Source organism: Prunus dulcis, chromosome 8, assembly GCF_902201215.1.
Source record: "Prunus dulcis chromosome 8, ALMONDv2, whole genome shotgun sequence".
Lineage (NCBI taxonomy): Eukaryota > Viridiplantae > Streptophyta > Magnoliopsida > Rosales > Rosaceae > Prunus > Prunus dulcis.
This window is the reverse complement of record NC_047657.1, coordinates 15861440-15877185: the sequence shown is the minus strand read 5'-3', so window position 1 is coordinate 15877185 and position 15746 is coordinate 15861440. Positions and strand designations below refer to the sequence as shown.

Below are 15746 nucleotides of genomic sequence, written 5' to 3'. Positions count from 1 at the left end.
CAAATTTCTGGAGATTCTTTTTCTTGGACCCCAACTGGGTTTTGGTGGATGAGAGACCACTCACAGCCACCACCACAAAAACGTTGGTAGCTCTAGACCGACATAATGACACGTGTTCACGTGATCTTTGAGTGCTCATACGGCTGCAAATGTTGGCACGTGTCCATGACTGCCCCATAGAGACATGGACTTTTCTGGGTGTATGTGATGCTCGTAAGCATCACTACATGAATTCTGCTGTTGTTTGATCTTCACAGAAGGAACGACCACATTTGATGGAAATGACATTGGAGAAGGATTTGTGGAGATCCGTCGCTTTTCTCATGTCTCTTTTATCTTTTTCATTTTTGGCTAAATGAAATGCATATGAGGCGGTCACAAAGGTGTAAAACACAGTCAAAATTCATAATGTTATGATCCATTCATATTAAAACGTATTTTCGTGGAAATTGAATTTCGTTCTTAATCTCAAATCAACACCAATAGCTGGGATCATGATGATGAACAGTGGTATGAGTTGGAGCAACCCCTTTGGAATGAAAATTTGCAATCAAAATAATTAATAGGTTGTTAATATGAGTTTTAGTTATGTTTTAATTCATGTGCTGTAACGAGTACAGCATGAGAATATATTCTCAGTTGTAAGTAAGAATTTCTCGTCATTGAAATGGATGAGTAATTAGCACAACTGATAATGAAAATTTTATCGGCTAATCCGGTTCATTATGTGGACCCGAATACAAAGTTTTGTACCTGCGTGGAAGTTTACAAGCCCGTATTTATACCGTGGTCCTAGGCTAGTTAGCGTAGGCATTCTATAATGCACACATTTGTACATCACCAAAACTACAAAACAAAATTTAATAGTGATGGCGAAATCTATATATCCTCGAGAATAGTACTTCACTGCTGGTTGTTTGTGGCCCCATGACTCTTCTAACTTGTTCCATCTGCATTGATTGAGGTCTTTTACCATAAGAGGGGAAGCAAATGTGGAAATTTACAAATTATAATGCATAAAAAAAGAAGAAGAAAAGTTTGGATAAATTGGCGACAAGTCAATGGTCTCTACACATTCGTACACACAATAAGCCTAGAATTCAAAGGCACTGATTGAAAGGCGACTTTCATCACTTTGTGCATGCTCGGTTGATATGGTTTGGGAGGCCATATTTATTGAGCAACCTGAGCAGCTCTCTCTCTCTCCCTATCTTTAAAGCAATGTACCAGTCCCATATACAGAAAAAGCTCTGAGAAACAAATAATTAGAGAAGTCTCAGTACTGATGAGATGGGAATAATTGCAGAAACAGATTATGTAATTCAGTGTTGATGATTCTGATCAAATCTACCATGTTTGCCAACTTGTGGGGGTTGGATTTTGCTGGTTTCTTTGCTGTCAAAAAGCATTGAAAACTCTGTTCTGAGACATCAAATTCCTTCAAGCAGGTCCTTTCATGCAAATTTTTCCTATGTTGTTTCTTTTGTAGCTAAATTCTCTAGCACATCATGTTCCTCTGTCTTATGGTAATTGAGTGAAACCAACCCTTTTGAGTTTCCAATGCACTTTCCAGTTAATAATAGCAATTCTTGGTGAAATTTTTCTGGAGAGTAGCTAAAGTTTGAAACTTTGAACAGGGTACTCATAATTTCAACAGAAAAATATGTATTTAACATTCTCTTGGTTTTTTATATATTATATTATTTATTATTTATTATTTATATTTTTTGGGGTGTGGGATTTTTGAGTTAAGTGATCTGTTAATGATGACACATTCTCAATTGAGGCAAAAGTGAAGAGGATTTACATTTTTTTCAAGCTCAAGTACCAAACTTGTTGTGGACCAGTTTCCAACTATTGGTGAAAATTTTAAATGATGGCAGGTGGTGGTTTTCTTCTATCCACTGAAGAGAGAATTACAACATGGAGAAACCAAAGGCTACTAGGCAGCCACCAAAGCCTTCTTCTGTTGTGAGCTCAATTGCCAAGGACCAAGTGGGAAGTGGAGAAAAGCAGACCAGAAAACCTATGGAGGTTTTCCACCTGAGAGAGAACACTAAAAAAGATAATCATGCTGATGCTGCTGGTATTCCAGAAGCAGAAAGTGGATCAGGAAGCACTTCTTTCACTTCTGCTGCTGCCAGAAGAGATTCCATCAACAAGTGGATGGCATTTGAACCTGGGCCCTCAGATGAGCCTAACAAGGTCAAAGCCACTGATTCAAATGGAGGGTTTGGTTCTAATTCTAACAATCATATTATAACAGAGAAGGCAAGCATAGCAGCAAGAACAGCAGAGTGGGGGCTGGTTATGAAGTCAGATATTGGAGAAGGTAGCTTCAAAGGCATAGGGTCAAGGACATCAGGTGGTGGTGGAGATAAAAGCAAAAACTCATCAGGGGGATTTGAATCAACAAGGACATCAGAGGACTCAAATTTTGTGGGTGAATTTGGAGTTCCTAGGGTTTCTGATGATTTGAAGGCAGCTCTGTCTACTCTGCAGCAGACATTTGTTGTGTCTGATGCCACAAAACCTGATTGCCCAATTTTGTATGCCAGCAGTGGCTTTTTTGGTATGACTGGTTATTCTTCAAAGGAGGTCATTGGAAGAAATTGGTAAGGCTAATCATTGTCTTATCCACTTTACCACTAGTATAATTTGATATCTTGTCATCATATTATTAACAGTTTGATAACATAACACGTGAAATTGTGTTACCTATTACTAGTGATTGCAAAAGCATTCAAAGCACATTATTTCTCTTCAGAAAGTCCTCAAATTCTAACAGACAATTTTTTTTGTTTGCATTTTTAGTAAAAATCCCAATAAACACTGGCCAAAAGAAAAAAAAAATAAAATTGATAGCATTAGTACAATTACACTATGGAACACGTGGTTTTGAACTGTAAAACGCCGCCGTTTCAGCTTTAACCAAACCGCGGCTATAAATACTAGGGTGATATGAAAAATTGCGGCACGGATTCGCTTCTTTAGTTCAGTTCACTTGGTAGCAATATCGCCCAATTTATTCAACTTCTTTCACAATTTCCATTTTGTTCTTGAGTTTCGATTAACCAAAATGTGTGGCTCCACGAAGAAGAAGAAGAGAATTAAAGGAAAGGAAAGAATTTGGTGCCCTAAAATTGTGATCTTTGTGTTGCTGCAGCCGATTTCTTCAGGGGCCGGAAACGGACCAGGATGAAGTGGCGAAAATCCGAGACGCAGTGAAAAATGGGACAAGCTACTGTGGCAGGCTCTTCAACTACAAGAAAGATGGAACTCCTTTCTGGAATCTTCTCACCATCACCCCAATCAAAGATGAACAAGGAAAAACCATCAAATTTATTGGGTCAGTGTCCTCCATTTCTCAATCTCTGAAATTGGGTAGCTTGCATATCATGTTTATGTGTTTAAGTACAATGTATAATTTCATTTGTTTTCATTGATATTGACAAAACAATTTTGCAACTTTTTTGTTTCTGTGAGTTGTTTTGGGAGAGCATGTAGTCTAGCAAAAAGTTTACTTCTTGTTTTTGCAGAATGCAGGTTGAAGTCAGCAAGTACACAGAAGGGGTGAATGAAAAGGAACTAAGGCCAAATGGGTTGCCCAAGTCACTTATCCGCTATGATGGTAAGCATAATTGGTCAAATTTTGGAAATTTGTGCGAGTTTTACTTCATTTCTAAACTTATTGTGTTGGTCATGTATCAGCTCGTCAGAAGGAGAAGGCATTAGGCTCCATTAAGGAAGTTGTTGAAACTGTGAAGCATCCACGTTCTCACACCCAGGATGTGAGTCATGTGACTGCTAGCAATCATGGGGAGCAGGATAGCCTTAACCTTGATTATGTTCTGCCTAAATCTGCTGCAATTGCAAATATGAATACACCCGGTCTAAAAAATCCTCAATCTGATGTGAAAGATGATGCATTTCGCATGAGATCATCTTATGATGCAGGCAAAATATCTAGAAAATCTGGATTCGCTTCTTCAATGGGGTGAGTACAGTTTCTTTTTAAATCCAAACTGCAATTGTTTCACCGCTGGGAGGTTGAGGCTAACTGTAAATTCCATGGAATTTAGTGCTATTTGTCCTCCCCTTTTCTTTCAATATTTAGAAGTACCATTTTACCAGATTTTGATGAGATGTTTGACCTTCTTTGCAGATTCAAAACAAGGTCTCTAAGCTCTGCAAGCATGCATGAAAAAGAACCTATTGTAGAACCGGAGGTTTTGATGACCACAGATATAGAGTCCTCAGACAGTTGGGACCGCACTGAAAGAGAAAGGGATATGCGCCAAGGAATTGACTTGGCAACCACATTGGAACGCATTGAAAAGAACTTTGTGATTAGTGATCCTAGAATTCCTGATAACCCAATTGTAAGAATTTTTATTTTATTTTGGAACATGCTACTTATCTTCCAGTCTCACTCTCAATCTCCACCTCTCTCTGTTGATATTGCACTACCACCTGAATGCACTAAACCAAGGATCTCACGTTACACAAAACCTCATGTACCCACTTAGAACCATTATGATTTCACTCGAATAGAGTTGGTTCAGTTGTTCATTTATTGTTTTCTAATGTCAACTTCCTGCCTGGAATGTGATCTACAATTTTCTTGTAGCATTCTCTCTCCATGCATTTTGTAACAATTCAATTTCAATTACATTAAGAGAGCATTTGAGACTTGTAGATCCTTTTTAAAGATATCTTGCTGCAGACTACTAATCACTGCATTTGATAAGCGACAGTAGAGCTTACTTCATTTTACATGCCTGCTTTTCCTCTGCTGGGCAGTTTTGTGGAATTGTCATTAATACTAGTATTCCCTTGCTAATCCCAAGGGAGATTCACTTTACATTTTCCTTTATGGTATATACTAGCATCTATAAGCATCATGGCTTCTTCTGAAAAATTACTCCAATTCAAATGTACGGTTTGAGCATGGTGCTTATTATATTTCAAAAATGACATTAATAGTCTTTGGACTCTTTCCTGTGCAGATATTTGCATCTGATAGCTTTCTGGAACTGACAGAATATACACGTGAGGAAATTTTGGGAAGAAATTGTCGGTAGGAAATGCACTCTATTTATGCCTTTTTCTTGACAAGGTCATTTACTTCCTGCTATAAAACTTAAGCATATCATATTGTATTCCTGTTCTGTTATATAATTTTCAATTACGGTAACTTGGAGTCTTAGTCCGGTTTCCCGATATGAATCATATGAAATTAGAATTAAGATTTCTTTTTCATTGTTGCTATCTAATCCCTTATCTTAGTATATGGTTCATCTGTATGAGAAACTTTACCGGTGAAGACAATAGGAATCTAATCTGCTTTATCTGTTTTGTAGTTTTCTCCAGGGACCTGAAACAGATCAAGCAACTGTCTCAAAGATACGAGATGCCATTAGAGAACAAAGAGAAATTACTGTACAGTTGATCAACTATACCAAGAGTGGTAAGAACATACCTTGGAATTTCTGATGCTGCAAATATGCTATAAACATTGATGTGCCAATTAACTTGATTTATTTTCACTGGTTCATGTTGGTTGGAAGACAAGAAATTCTACAACATTTAATTGCAAGAGTCATATAGTATATAATTTCTTCCTCTGTTTATCTTGTCCCTTTTGTTTAGTTGTTTTTATGTTACATTTGTCCTTTTCCTAATTGTTATGATTTCTTGAATTGCAGGAAAAAAGTTTTGGAATTTATTTCATTTGCAACCCATGCGTGACCAGAAGGTAACTGTGAGATTCTTATTGTAGGTCCAACCTTCAATCTAAATCTAATTCTGCTGCATATTTCGTTTTGGCCTTTCTTTTGAGCCCCTTTAAATTTTTTAGGGTGAACTTCAATATTTCATTGGCGTCCAACTGGATGGGAGTGATCATGTGGAACCTCTCCGAAATCGCCTATCAGAGAGAGCAGAGCTAGAAAGTTCTAAGTTGGTAATTGTTTTTCTATTATATTCAACTGTTTTCATTTTCAATCAAGTGTGTGTATTTGTTATTTGATTGTTTATGTGCTCTAGTAATCAAGATGCTGATTCTGTCCTAATGTGCCAGTTCCAAATAGTTACAATAATATTTTTGCAAAGCAATGGCAATTATATGGGAAGTTGGTTTGGAATTGAATGTATTTTTTCAGTGTTTTAATCATTCAGCATATGGCCCAATTAAATGACAGAAAAAAGGAGAAGAAAGAAAAGATAGCTATGTAACAAACTTTTATATATTTTCAACATATGCTGCATTTTAGAAAGAAACCCAGCTTGCTGTGTTGGACATTTGATATTATGGACAAGATAAGCAATAAATACTTTAAAAAGTAATGGAGCTTTGGTTGCTCTATCTCCCACTGATAGAGATTCAGTCCATATGTGGAGGCATATATTGTTAGTGGTTTTACTGATATTATTCCATACCTTTCTCCTGTTCTACTGCTGATGCTTCACCATTTTTCTCTACTTATCAGGTCAAAGCTACCGCAGTAAATGTTGATGAGGCTGTCCGAGAACTTCCTGATGCCAACTTGGTAAGGTACTCTTTTGCTCTGAATTAGCTGGCCAATAAGTTCCTCATTATATATATATTTTTTTTTCTAAAAGTAAATATCACTTTGAATATTTTCACAATTTATCACATTTAGATTGGGTTCAAAAATATGTATTGAAATATAACATAAAATATTTAAAACTTTGATACTTACACATTATACACTTCAATTCATTTTCAGTTGCTACATCTTTTATCTAATAATGAAATCCACTATCTTTATGGGTATAATTTTGAACTACAGCTGATGCAAATTTTGTATTATATCATTGTTTAGAGACCAGAAGATTTGTGGGCAATTCATTCTCGGCCTGTCTTCCCAAGGCCTCACAAAAGGGATACTCCTTCTTGGCTAGCAATACAAGAGGTACCAATTCATTTATCAAACAATTCTTGTATGTTAAACTATGTATTTAGGCTAAGGATTTTCTTAGTTGATTATAAACTAGCTATACGGATTCATCGATATAGCTTCCTTGCACTTGTAGCTGAGAAAGATGACTTACTCGCGATTTCAAAGTTAATTGTCAAGTAATATATTTATTGCAATAATGTATCATAACGTGGAATGTTTTGATCAACTTTGCTATCACTTAGATTGAGCATTGATGTTTTAACTTTTCTTTTTTACCTATAGAGTTGCATTGTTGTGGTAGTTATCATGTATTATAGTTTCTGTAGTCTCTCTAGGCCTATACAAAATACAGTTACTTCTTGATGGTGTTCAGAATCAACATATGGTGTTATGGGCTTCATATGTTTTGAATCAGCTGTCTCCATCTCTAACGTATTTTTTCTATTCTTGTCTGTTCTCGGTAGATTACTGCTCGTGGTGAAAAAATTGGTCTACATCATTTTAAGCCCATAAAACCATTGGGTTGTGGTGATACTGGCAGGTACTTATGTGTTTGAGTGGTGTTCACAATCCTTCTTGTGATTTTTCCATCTGAAATTTGTACTTTTATTCAGGTCATTAGGAAATCTTTCATACAATGCAGATCATAAATATTTGTTTATCTGGAGCTCAACTTGTCAATTACATGAAGATGGTATGTTTGCAGTGTCCATTTGGTGGAGCTACAAGGTACAGGTGAACTGTATGCTATGAAGGCAATGGAGAAGTCAATAATGTTGAACCGTAACAAGGTATGATCATATTAGAGAACCATAATTCGTCAGCAGTGCATAAGCATATATCTCAGTGGTGTCCAGAAAAGAAACTTTGCAATTTTGTGCATGAATGTGTGTCTTGTCTTATGCACACCTTTGCTTGTCTACATATGCATGCTTCTTGTTTGTATGAATGTGTGGTGTTTGCACACATACACATATGCATGCCCTTTTTTGTTTGTGCAAAGTGGAGTAAGTTGCATAGTTTCTTTAATGAGATCCCTGAGGGTCACATATCGCTATGATTGTTTTACAGGTTCACCGAGCATGCATTGAAAGGGAGATAATTTCACTACTGGATCATCCTTTTCTTCCCACACTGTACACTTCATTTCAGGTCTTTCAATTTTACAACACAAATTTTTCTTTGTTCAACTCAGACAATTTATACCGACATTTTTGGATGCATCTGGACATGTGAGTGCACAAATAGGCATAGGCATATTTGATTGGGGCCAGGTGCAATCCTGTGTAATTTCTAAATCAAATATATTTTTTGGTTAAAGAATACTTTCCTAACCCAATAAAGCTAAACCTATATTGCAACAACCTTAGAGGACAGACAAATTTATTCCTATTAAATGTACTTATTTTACAAAGGAAATATTTTTTTTAAGATTTAAATAAAAAGAAAGAGGAAAATTGGATTTATATTTTTATTTGGAGGGCAGAACTTATGGATTTTTTATTTTCTGCTTGACATGCATGACAAGTCAAAATAGATATCTGGACTTTGGGTCTCAAACTCTCCAATGTTGTATGGACTGCATTTGACTTTTGACTATCTTGATGTTGGCCCTATAATTTTCTATATAAAATCAAGTAAAAAAGGGTTCTAAGGAAATTATAATAAGTTGATTAATGTCAACAAGCTTCATTTATGCATTTTGCAAATTATAATTTACTGACTTGTTGTGTATGGTATACTGATATCTTTTAATCTTCTCAGACTTCTACACACGTTTGTTTGATATCAGACTTTTGCTGTGGTGGAGAGTTATTTGCTTTGCTTGACAAGCAGCCTATGAAACTATTCAAGGAGGACTCTGCGAGGTACTTTACTTTTGTACTCTAACATCTCTTGGTACCATATTAAAACTACTACTTCCCTTTTCGCTTGGAATTAATAACTAGGAAGCACTGGTCTGATTATTGCTACTTACTTTAACCTCTAGCTTGTATTGGGTTCAACTGCAGTTAAGATTTTTTTTGTTTTTGTTTTGTTTTTTGGTGTTATGAATCCTTTACTTGGTGTTTGTTGACTTTCAATATGAGCCTTAAATCACAAATTCAAGTGTCGTTGTGTATGCTTTTATTTTTTCTAGTCATTAGTGAAAGTCAAAGGTCCAGAAACTAGTTGTATGTGCGTACGATGATTCAATGTTTTAACTTTCATTATATCCCAGGTTCTATGCGGCAGAGGTTGTCATTGCCTTGGAATATCTTCACTGTCTAGGTATTTTGACTATTCATATTTCTCTCTCTCTATTTTATTGTATAAAAAATGTGAAGTCTTAAAATTATGGGTATTCTTCCCAAATCCTGTGGTTAACATTTATTATTTAGGTAACCTAGATTATTATCAGAAGGTAATCTGAGTTCTTCCCTGAGTATAGGGATTAGAATTTGAAGTACAGGAATCCAACCCAGGACTGAGCGATTATAACAATCTGCATCATTATGATGAAAAAATAAATCTCAGTTCATTTGCTTCTTTGCTTACTATATCTCTGGCTTCTTACAGGAATAGTTTATCGCGACCTTAAGCCTGAGAACATTTTACTCCAGAAGGATGGGCATGTTGTCTTAACGGACTTTGATTTATCATTTATAACATCCTGTAAACCTCAGGTACAGAATCATATTCCTCTTGGAAGATCATGCTGCTTCTCTATTTACAGACTTGAAACATTCTTATGCTCCCTATGTATGGTTCATTTGTGAAACTGATTAAAAATATTCGGATGGCCTATTAAGCTACAGCCATCCTGAGTCCCGACCCAATCAGGGTCCTCATTAGTCACTGGCTTGCACGAGGGAAGAGAACTGCTCTTTTCTTTTATAAGTGCTAGAAATGTTTCCTCTTAGTTATAACTTATCAACCACTGGCGTTAAGCGTGCATCCCCATGTCTGATAATGCTTTATATCTGTCCAGTTTGCATCAAATTATGAAAAGAAATTTCTTCAGATTTCTTTTCATTAGTGCAGAGTGTGTCTAGTGCCATGGTAATTTTGAGAAGATGATAGTGACAGTTATATTTCCAGAATTTCCATTCTACCTATTAGATGCTTGAAATGGAAACTTCTGACTCTTCTTGTTTGTTAATATATTTTGTTTTGCATTGCAGATTATAAGGCATCAATCGCCTAACAAAAGAAGGAGATCTAGGAGTCAACCACCACCAACATTTGTTGCAGAACCAGTTACACAATCAAATTCATTTGTTGGAACTGAAGAGTATATTGCTCCTGTATGGTGATTCTTCCATTATGGTTTAGGGTTATGCTACTTCCAATATTTTGATTATTGCATTAGACAGAAGCACATGCCTTGTTTTCGTATGGTTCTAAAATGATTGGGTAACACCTTAGAAAATATTTTCATGCCGCAACATGGAACTAAGGATCAATGTCCCCTATGAGACGCGCACGCACACAACTTGAGCTTTTCATCAACAGTAGAGTGTATGCATGTGCTTAAACATCTGCAATGGTTTTTTGTACATATCTCTAATCATGTTTTGGAAATACTTGTATAGTAGAAATCTGGTCTGCTACAAAATTATTACAGTAATGATAATAATTTTGTCTATCTGCATATTTTCAAAGTTCTTACGGGTGCTTGATTTCAGGAAATTATTACTGGTGCAGGCCACAGCAGTGCCATTGATTGGTGGGCTCTTGGTAAGCATAAGAGCGTGTGTGTTCACATATGAATATGCATGTGCATACATTCATGCATGGGCTCCCAAACGAGTAACAAGTGTCAGTCATTGCAAGCTATCATGCTGACGCTTATCAGGGAATCAATTTCTCAAGTTCCACAGCTTTGAAAATTGCTTTGGTATCCATAAGTGTTCCATATAGTAAAATTTTCCAATCATGTTGTCATGGAGTTCTTCTTCCCCATACTAGGTAGTTCTACAAAGATGTATCAAATCATGTGTTCCATCTATTTCATGATAGCGGAGTCTCCTACTTAACTTTCTTTGCAGATCTGTAATGCGTTTTACATTAATACTGTGAATTTATTTATGTTTGGAATTCAGGTATTTTGTTGTATGAGATGCTCTATGGCCGTACGCCTTTCAGGGGGAAAAATAGACAGAGGACATTCACCAATGTCTTGTACAAAGATCTCACCTTTCCAGGCAGCATTCCGGTAAATCTCGAATCAAACAATGCGTTTATACTGTCATTTTGAGCCTTTTGAGCATTTCAGCTGTAGATGAAGTTTTAGTAATGTCATTATTGGAAGCTTTGAGCTAATTATGCAACCGCTAACGTTTTTTGATGTTCCAGGCAAGCCTAGCAGCGCGGCAGTTGATCAATGCATTGTTGCAAAGAGACCCTGACACACGATTAGGATCCAGTACTGGTGCAAATGAAATCAAGCAACATCCTTTCTTCCGCGGAATTAATTGGCCTTTGATTCGTTGCATGGTACTGATCTAAGGAGCCTGCCCAGGATTGAATTTTTTTCAGTAATCTCATAAAGTCAATTACGTTATAGTTCCCCATCAATTACGTGTCTTGACTTTCTGTATGATCTGTGTGCAGAGCCCTCCGCCATTACAGATGCCTCTTCAGCCCATCGCAAAAGATCCAAAGGCCAAGGATACATCGTGGGAAGATGATGGAGTTCTTGTAAATTCAATGGATTTGGATATTTTCTGAAGGTTTAGTTTAATTACTTTTGCACACATATTAAAATTATGCCTATTGCTTCTGCTTCAGAAATCAAATGTGTGGTACCTGATTGTTATTAAACTGTCCTTTTTTCTTTTCTTTTCTTTTATCAACTTCTGCAGAATTTGTTATGATGCCATGTGTGGAATTCTGTGGTGCTTTACTGGACAAGGTCTTTTGGCTCAGCCTACCTATTGACAGAATGAGGCTATAACTTGCCTTTTGAGGCATGAATGTCGAATCTTCGGAGAGAAATAGCCAAGAGCTTCAACATGGTGGCCACTTCGGTTGTCTGGGTTTGGTTCAGTAGAGAATTAGCATTTAAGCAGCAATTATATTTAACCTCGAATATATGTTCTTAATCAAATCAAAATTAATAATATCTACATATAATGTTAATACGAATTTATGCCCTAACTTGCCAAATTCATGTTTGGTCTTCACTGGATGAGAAATTTTTTAGTAGATACTGGGAGGCCTAAATTTACATATTTTTTTTTTTGGTTGGTTGCATTGGAAGGAAAGAAACCCCGGGTTTCGTGCCAAGCAGGGGGAAGGGGAGCGCCACAAACACTGTGGTAATCTGGCTTTGGCCCTTAATTTACATTTTTAACCAAAGGAAACGTGCCAATTACTGTCGTTGCTGCTAGACTCTTCTGCCATGCCATTCCCCTCAACAGACAACTAATTCCTTCTATATACATCCATACAATTGTCTATAGGAGACCCTAATAATGGTTTCTTCATCTCATGGAATCTTAAGGGAAAACATCCATAAAATTGTCTATGGGAGACCCAAATAATTAAAGAAGAAAGACAAATTTAATTTCCTTTATTATTGAAACCAATTTCAGTTGAAAAAAATTGGGACAGGAAAAGAAGGGCTCAAAATATAAGCAATGGCAATGCACTAGCCACACAAGACATATAATTAAAGGCAAACCCGGAAAGCAACCCTGTCTACAATCCTTTTGAAGACATACACAACTAAAGGAAGAAAGGCACATCAGTTATTTTTCAAAAATTAATCCAAAATAAAAATAATCATTTAGGTACAGAAGCACTTCGGTGTATATTAATACAACAGGTGACCATATGTATGTCTTCACTATTTCGTGGCCTGCGCGATTATATTGCTTATTGAACTAGCCTGCTCTTTTGCAGTCTCCACCAAAGAATCCTGAAAGGCCGTAATATAATGAAATTAGCACGAGCCAAAATATTCGAAAACAAATGGCACTGATCTAAGAATATTTGTACCTGTGCAGCTATCAACCGCGCAACTGTTTTCTTGCTTGACTCTTGAAGTTCACCGGCGATCAAAATTTCATCCAGTATATAGTAGGCCTTCATGTTGTCAACAGTAACAAACAATCAAACCAAATACTTACTTTCATATAAATGCAGTATGAACATGCATCAGAAGAACGTCATGTGATTTTCAAGAAGAAAAATTGTTGACCCCTTATAACATTGAATATCAACAAATAGCAACATGGTGAGGAAATTTAAAAAACAAACTAATCTTTGACATGTAATTCTCAGGAAGCAAATTGTTGACCCATAAATAAGCACAGTATGCATACCTTGTGGAAGTTAAAGATCAGATCCAATTCACAGACCTGCAACCATGAATATGTTAATACAACAACATCCTTTATCAAAATGAAATGAAGAAGATAATGCAATCAACACTCACACTGCCAAAGTATCGGTCGAGAATCTCAACATAATGATGAATCATTTCAAGGACCTCTAATTCGTTATCTTCTTGATCAATACACATACAGAAATATAGACTAGCATATCTGCATAACACATTCACAGAATCAACTCAGTCATAATTGTTGTCCTTAGAAGAGCAAAAGCACAGTCATATCTCTCCGCATTACCTTTTATAAACAACTTTGTATCCTCTCCAATCCACAAAATTACAGAGCTTGGGACCTCGTGCGAGAATTACTCCGCTGAGCTCACGAAGGACCTACTCAAAAATGTACAACAAAAACCATGCACACACAGTGATTACCAATGTCATAATTGAAAGCTATTCTCATAACAAAGATGAAAATTGTTAATATGGCTATTTTTTTTGGAATTTTATATTTTCGTGAAGCTTTAACAACCCACAAAATCCAATAAGACCTATAGGCATTACCTTAGTTCTTTCCTTTTGGGTATAAGGCGAATACCATTTTGTCAACCTGACTTTTCCTTGCCTGCTTATAAGAAGCACAAATTGAATCTACAACATAAAGCATTAGATCAACAACCAAAGTAAAAAACCCTTGTAAAATTCAACGAATGTAAGCCTAGCAATCTTGTCAAAATCGCCACTTTCGTATTTAACTACAATACCAAGGCAATTTACATGGTGTGCCCATTGTTGGCAAGGCAAAGATGGATCATATATTAATTTCTACAACTATAACAGCCCAGGTTTTGCTCACAAGAAAAAAAATTGACAAAGGAAAAAAAAATCCCAGACAAGTGAGAATTGATCAATATTCGACCCAGATCTAAAAAAATTTATCAACCCAATCTAAGAAATTGAAATATGAGGAAGAGAAGCGGCAAATGAGCAATCCAAACAATGCGGAATTTTGAAACGAAAGATCTTCGTCAACAAACAAAGGGAAGAATTCAGTTTGTCTTACCATGGCTGCGTTCTTTCTGGCGATCGAGTGCTTTTACTCTTCAAAGCTCGAAGCTTCACCCAACCCAGCGAAGCTAAGCTTAAATCCCTGCCGCTATTTATATCGGACTCAAAACTATGATTTACTTTCCTTTTATGAAATTGGGTAAGACCGTTATAAGAGCTATGCCTCTCCAGCTGGGCTCAGGAAAGAGCGAGGCAAAATTCCCAGTTGGGCTGGAAGACAACTTCTGGGCCTACAGAAAAGCCCATAAGATATCAAATTGCCTTCTTTTTATTCCTTCTTCACTAATAAGACATTAAATTGTTATTATCTATACATATAAAAATCAAAAGGCTTTTAAGGTTAAATTTTCAGAACTCAAACTTTCCATCATTTAAGAAATAAATAGGAAATAGAAATTCCTGTATAAAAAAAAAAATTGTCTATAAAAAAATAAAAAATAAAAAAGTTATTGATACGTATTGAAGCGCTGATTGAGACGCTAGTTATAAATAATTTGAAAGTACACGTCAAAATATGAGAGAAAGGGAATAATGTGAGATGGACATGAGGAAAACAGAGGGATACCAGAGAAATTGTTTATGCACATATTTGCTAGTTTTCCAATATTCACTATTATAAAATAAATCTCCCCTTTGATTCAAAGCTCTACCAAATGTACAACATCTTAAATACTCTTTGTAACATGTAAATTGATTATCTCACATAAATATTTAAATGGCTATGATTGGAAACAGAAAAGTAGATTAAAACTTAGAAAACTTATTGGTCAAAATCAGAGTAGAGAAAGCTTTTGAAGTTGAGAGGGGAGAGTGGAGAGAGGCCAGAAGTCAAAAGATCATCAAATAATTCAAAGCATGAAATTGATGATGAAGTCAAATGACAAAATATTTTCTCATACGAAAATGAAATTCACGAGAAGTCTATCTATGCAAGTAAATTTTGCATTTTTTTTTCCTCATTGGCATTTTTCTTTTCTAAAACTTTAACTTGCACCTCAAACATCATAAACAAAGATTAGTCTTTCTGGTGTGAAGCTTCTTCTTCCCACGTGTTAATTCATAAACAATGGCGACTGGTTTACGTAGCCCTCCACTCAATTATTTGTTATAGAGAATCAACAGGCTCGTGTTTCTTTTTAAGGAAAAAAATTACTTATTACTTATTAATTTATTAATTAAATTTTAATGGATTGGCTTGATGAATGATTCTTAGATTTTCAAATTAATTAAACTAATCAGAAGTAAACCTCATGCCCCCGTTGACCTATCCATCATCATCAAACAAACATATAATCAGATGCCCTACTCATTTGTCAAACTTTTTTTTCATTACCAATATCCCAGGGACAGATCCAGAATTTGATAGCTGGCTGGGCGAAACTTACTTACTAATGAATTGCTATATATAAATAAAAATTTAACAAATATAAAAA

The 15746-nt window shown here is 35.9% G+C and overlaps 2 protein-coding genes across 2 annotated transcripts; one reads left to right on the top strand and one right to left on the bottom strand.

Moving 5' to 3' along the window:
• The first annotated feature begins 1029 nt into the window (after positions 1-1029).
• On the top strand, positions 1030-12056 carry LOC117637664 (phototropin-2). Its single transcript, XM_034372622.1, has 24 exons — positions 1030-1448; positions 1884-2615; positions 3167-3349; positions 3540-3631; positions 3712-3997; positions 4166-4382; positions 5010-5080; positions 5364-5470; positions 5709-5758; positions 5861-5965; positions 6492-6551; positions 6849-6938; positions 7391-7467; positions 7633-7717; positions 7998-8078; positions 8691-8794; positions 9148-9197; positions 9486-9592; positions 10091-10213; positions 10595-10646; positions 11012-11124; positions 11265-11405; positions 11523-11641; positions 11774-12056. The coding sequence occupies exons 2-23, from the start codon at positions 1924-1926 to the stop codon at positions 11637-11639; spliced, it is 3003 nt and encodes a 1000-aa protein (XP_034228513.1). The 5' UTR covers positions 1030-1448; positions 1884-1923; the 3' UTR covers positions 11640-11641; positions 11774-12056.
• Positions 12057-12470: 414 nt separating this feature from the next.
• LOC117637136 (AP-1 complex subunit sigma-1) lies at positions 12471-14417 on the bottom strand. Its single transcript, XM_034371947.1, has 7 exons — positions 14309-14417; positions 13810-13896; positions 13544-13635; positions 13351-13459; positions 13238-13273; positions 12912-12998; positions 12471-12831 (listed from the first exon to the last, which is right to left on the bottom strand). Exons 1-7 carry the CDS (start codon positions 14309-14311, stop codon positions 12760-12762), a joined length of 486 nt encoding a protein of 161 aa, XP_034227838.1. The 5' UTR covers positions 14312-14417; the 3' UTR covers positions 12471-12759.
• Between the last annotated feature and the right edge of the window lie 1329 nt (positions 14418-15746).

Coding starts and splice junctions, on each gene's coding strand:
- LOC117637664 (XM_034372622.1), top strand. CDS start 1,924: ATGGAGAAACCAAAGGCTACTAGGCAGCCACCAAAGCCTTCTTCTGTT. Junction 6,939..7,390: donor CTTGGCTAGCAATACAAGAG/GTACCAATTCAT, acceptor TGTTCTCGGTAG/ATTACTGCTCGTGGTGAAAA. Junction 10,214..10,594: donor CTGAAGAGTATATTGCTCCT/GTATGGTGATTC, acceptor GCTTGATTTCAG/GAAATTATTACTGGTGCAGG.
- LOC117637136 (XM_034371947.1), bottom strand. Junction 13,274..13,350: donor TCGACCGATACTTTGGCAGT/GTGAGTGTTGAT, acceptor TCATGGTTGCAG/GTCTGTGAATTGGATCTGAT. Junction 12,832..12,911: donor CGCGGTTGATAGCTGCACAG/GTACAAATATTC, acceptor ACGGCCTTTCAG/GATTCTTTGGTGGAGACTGC.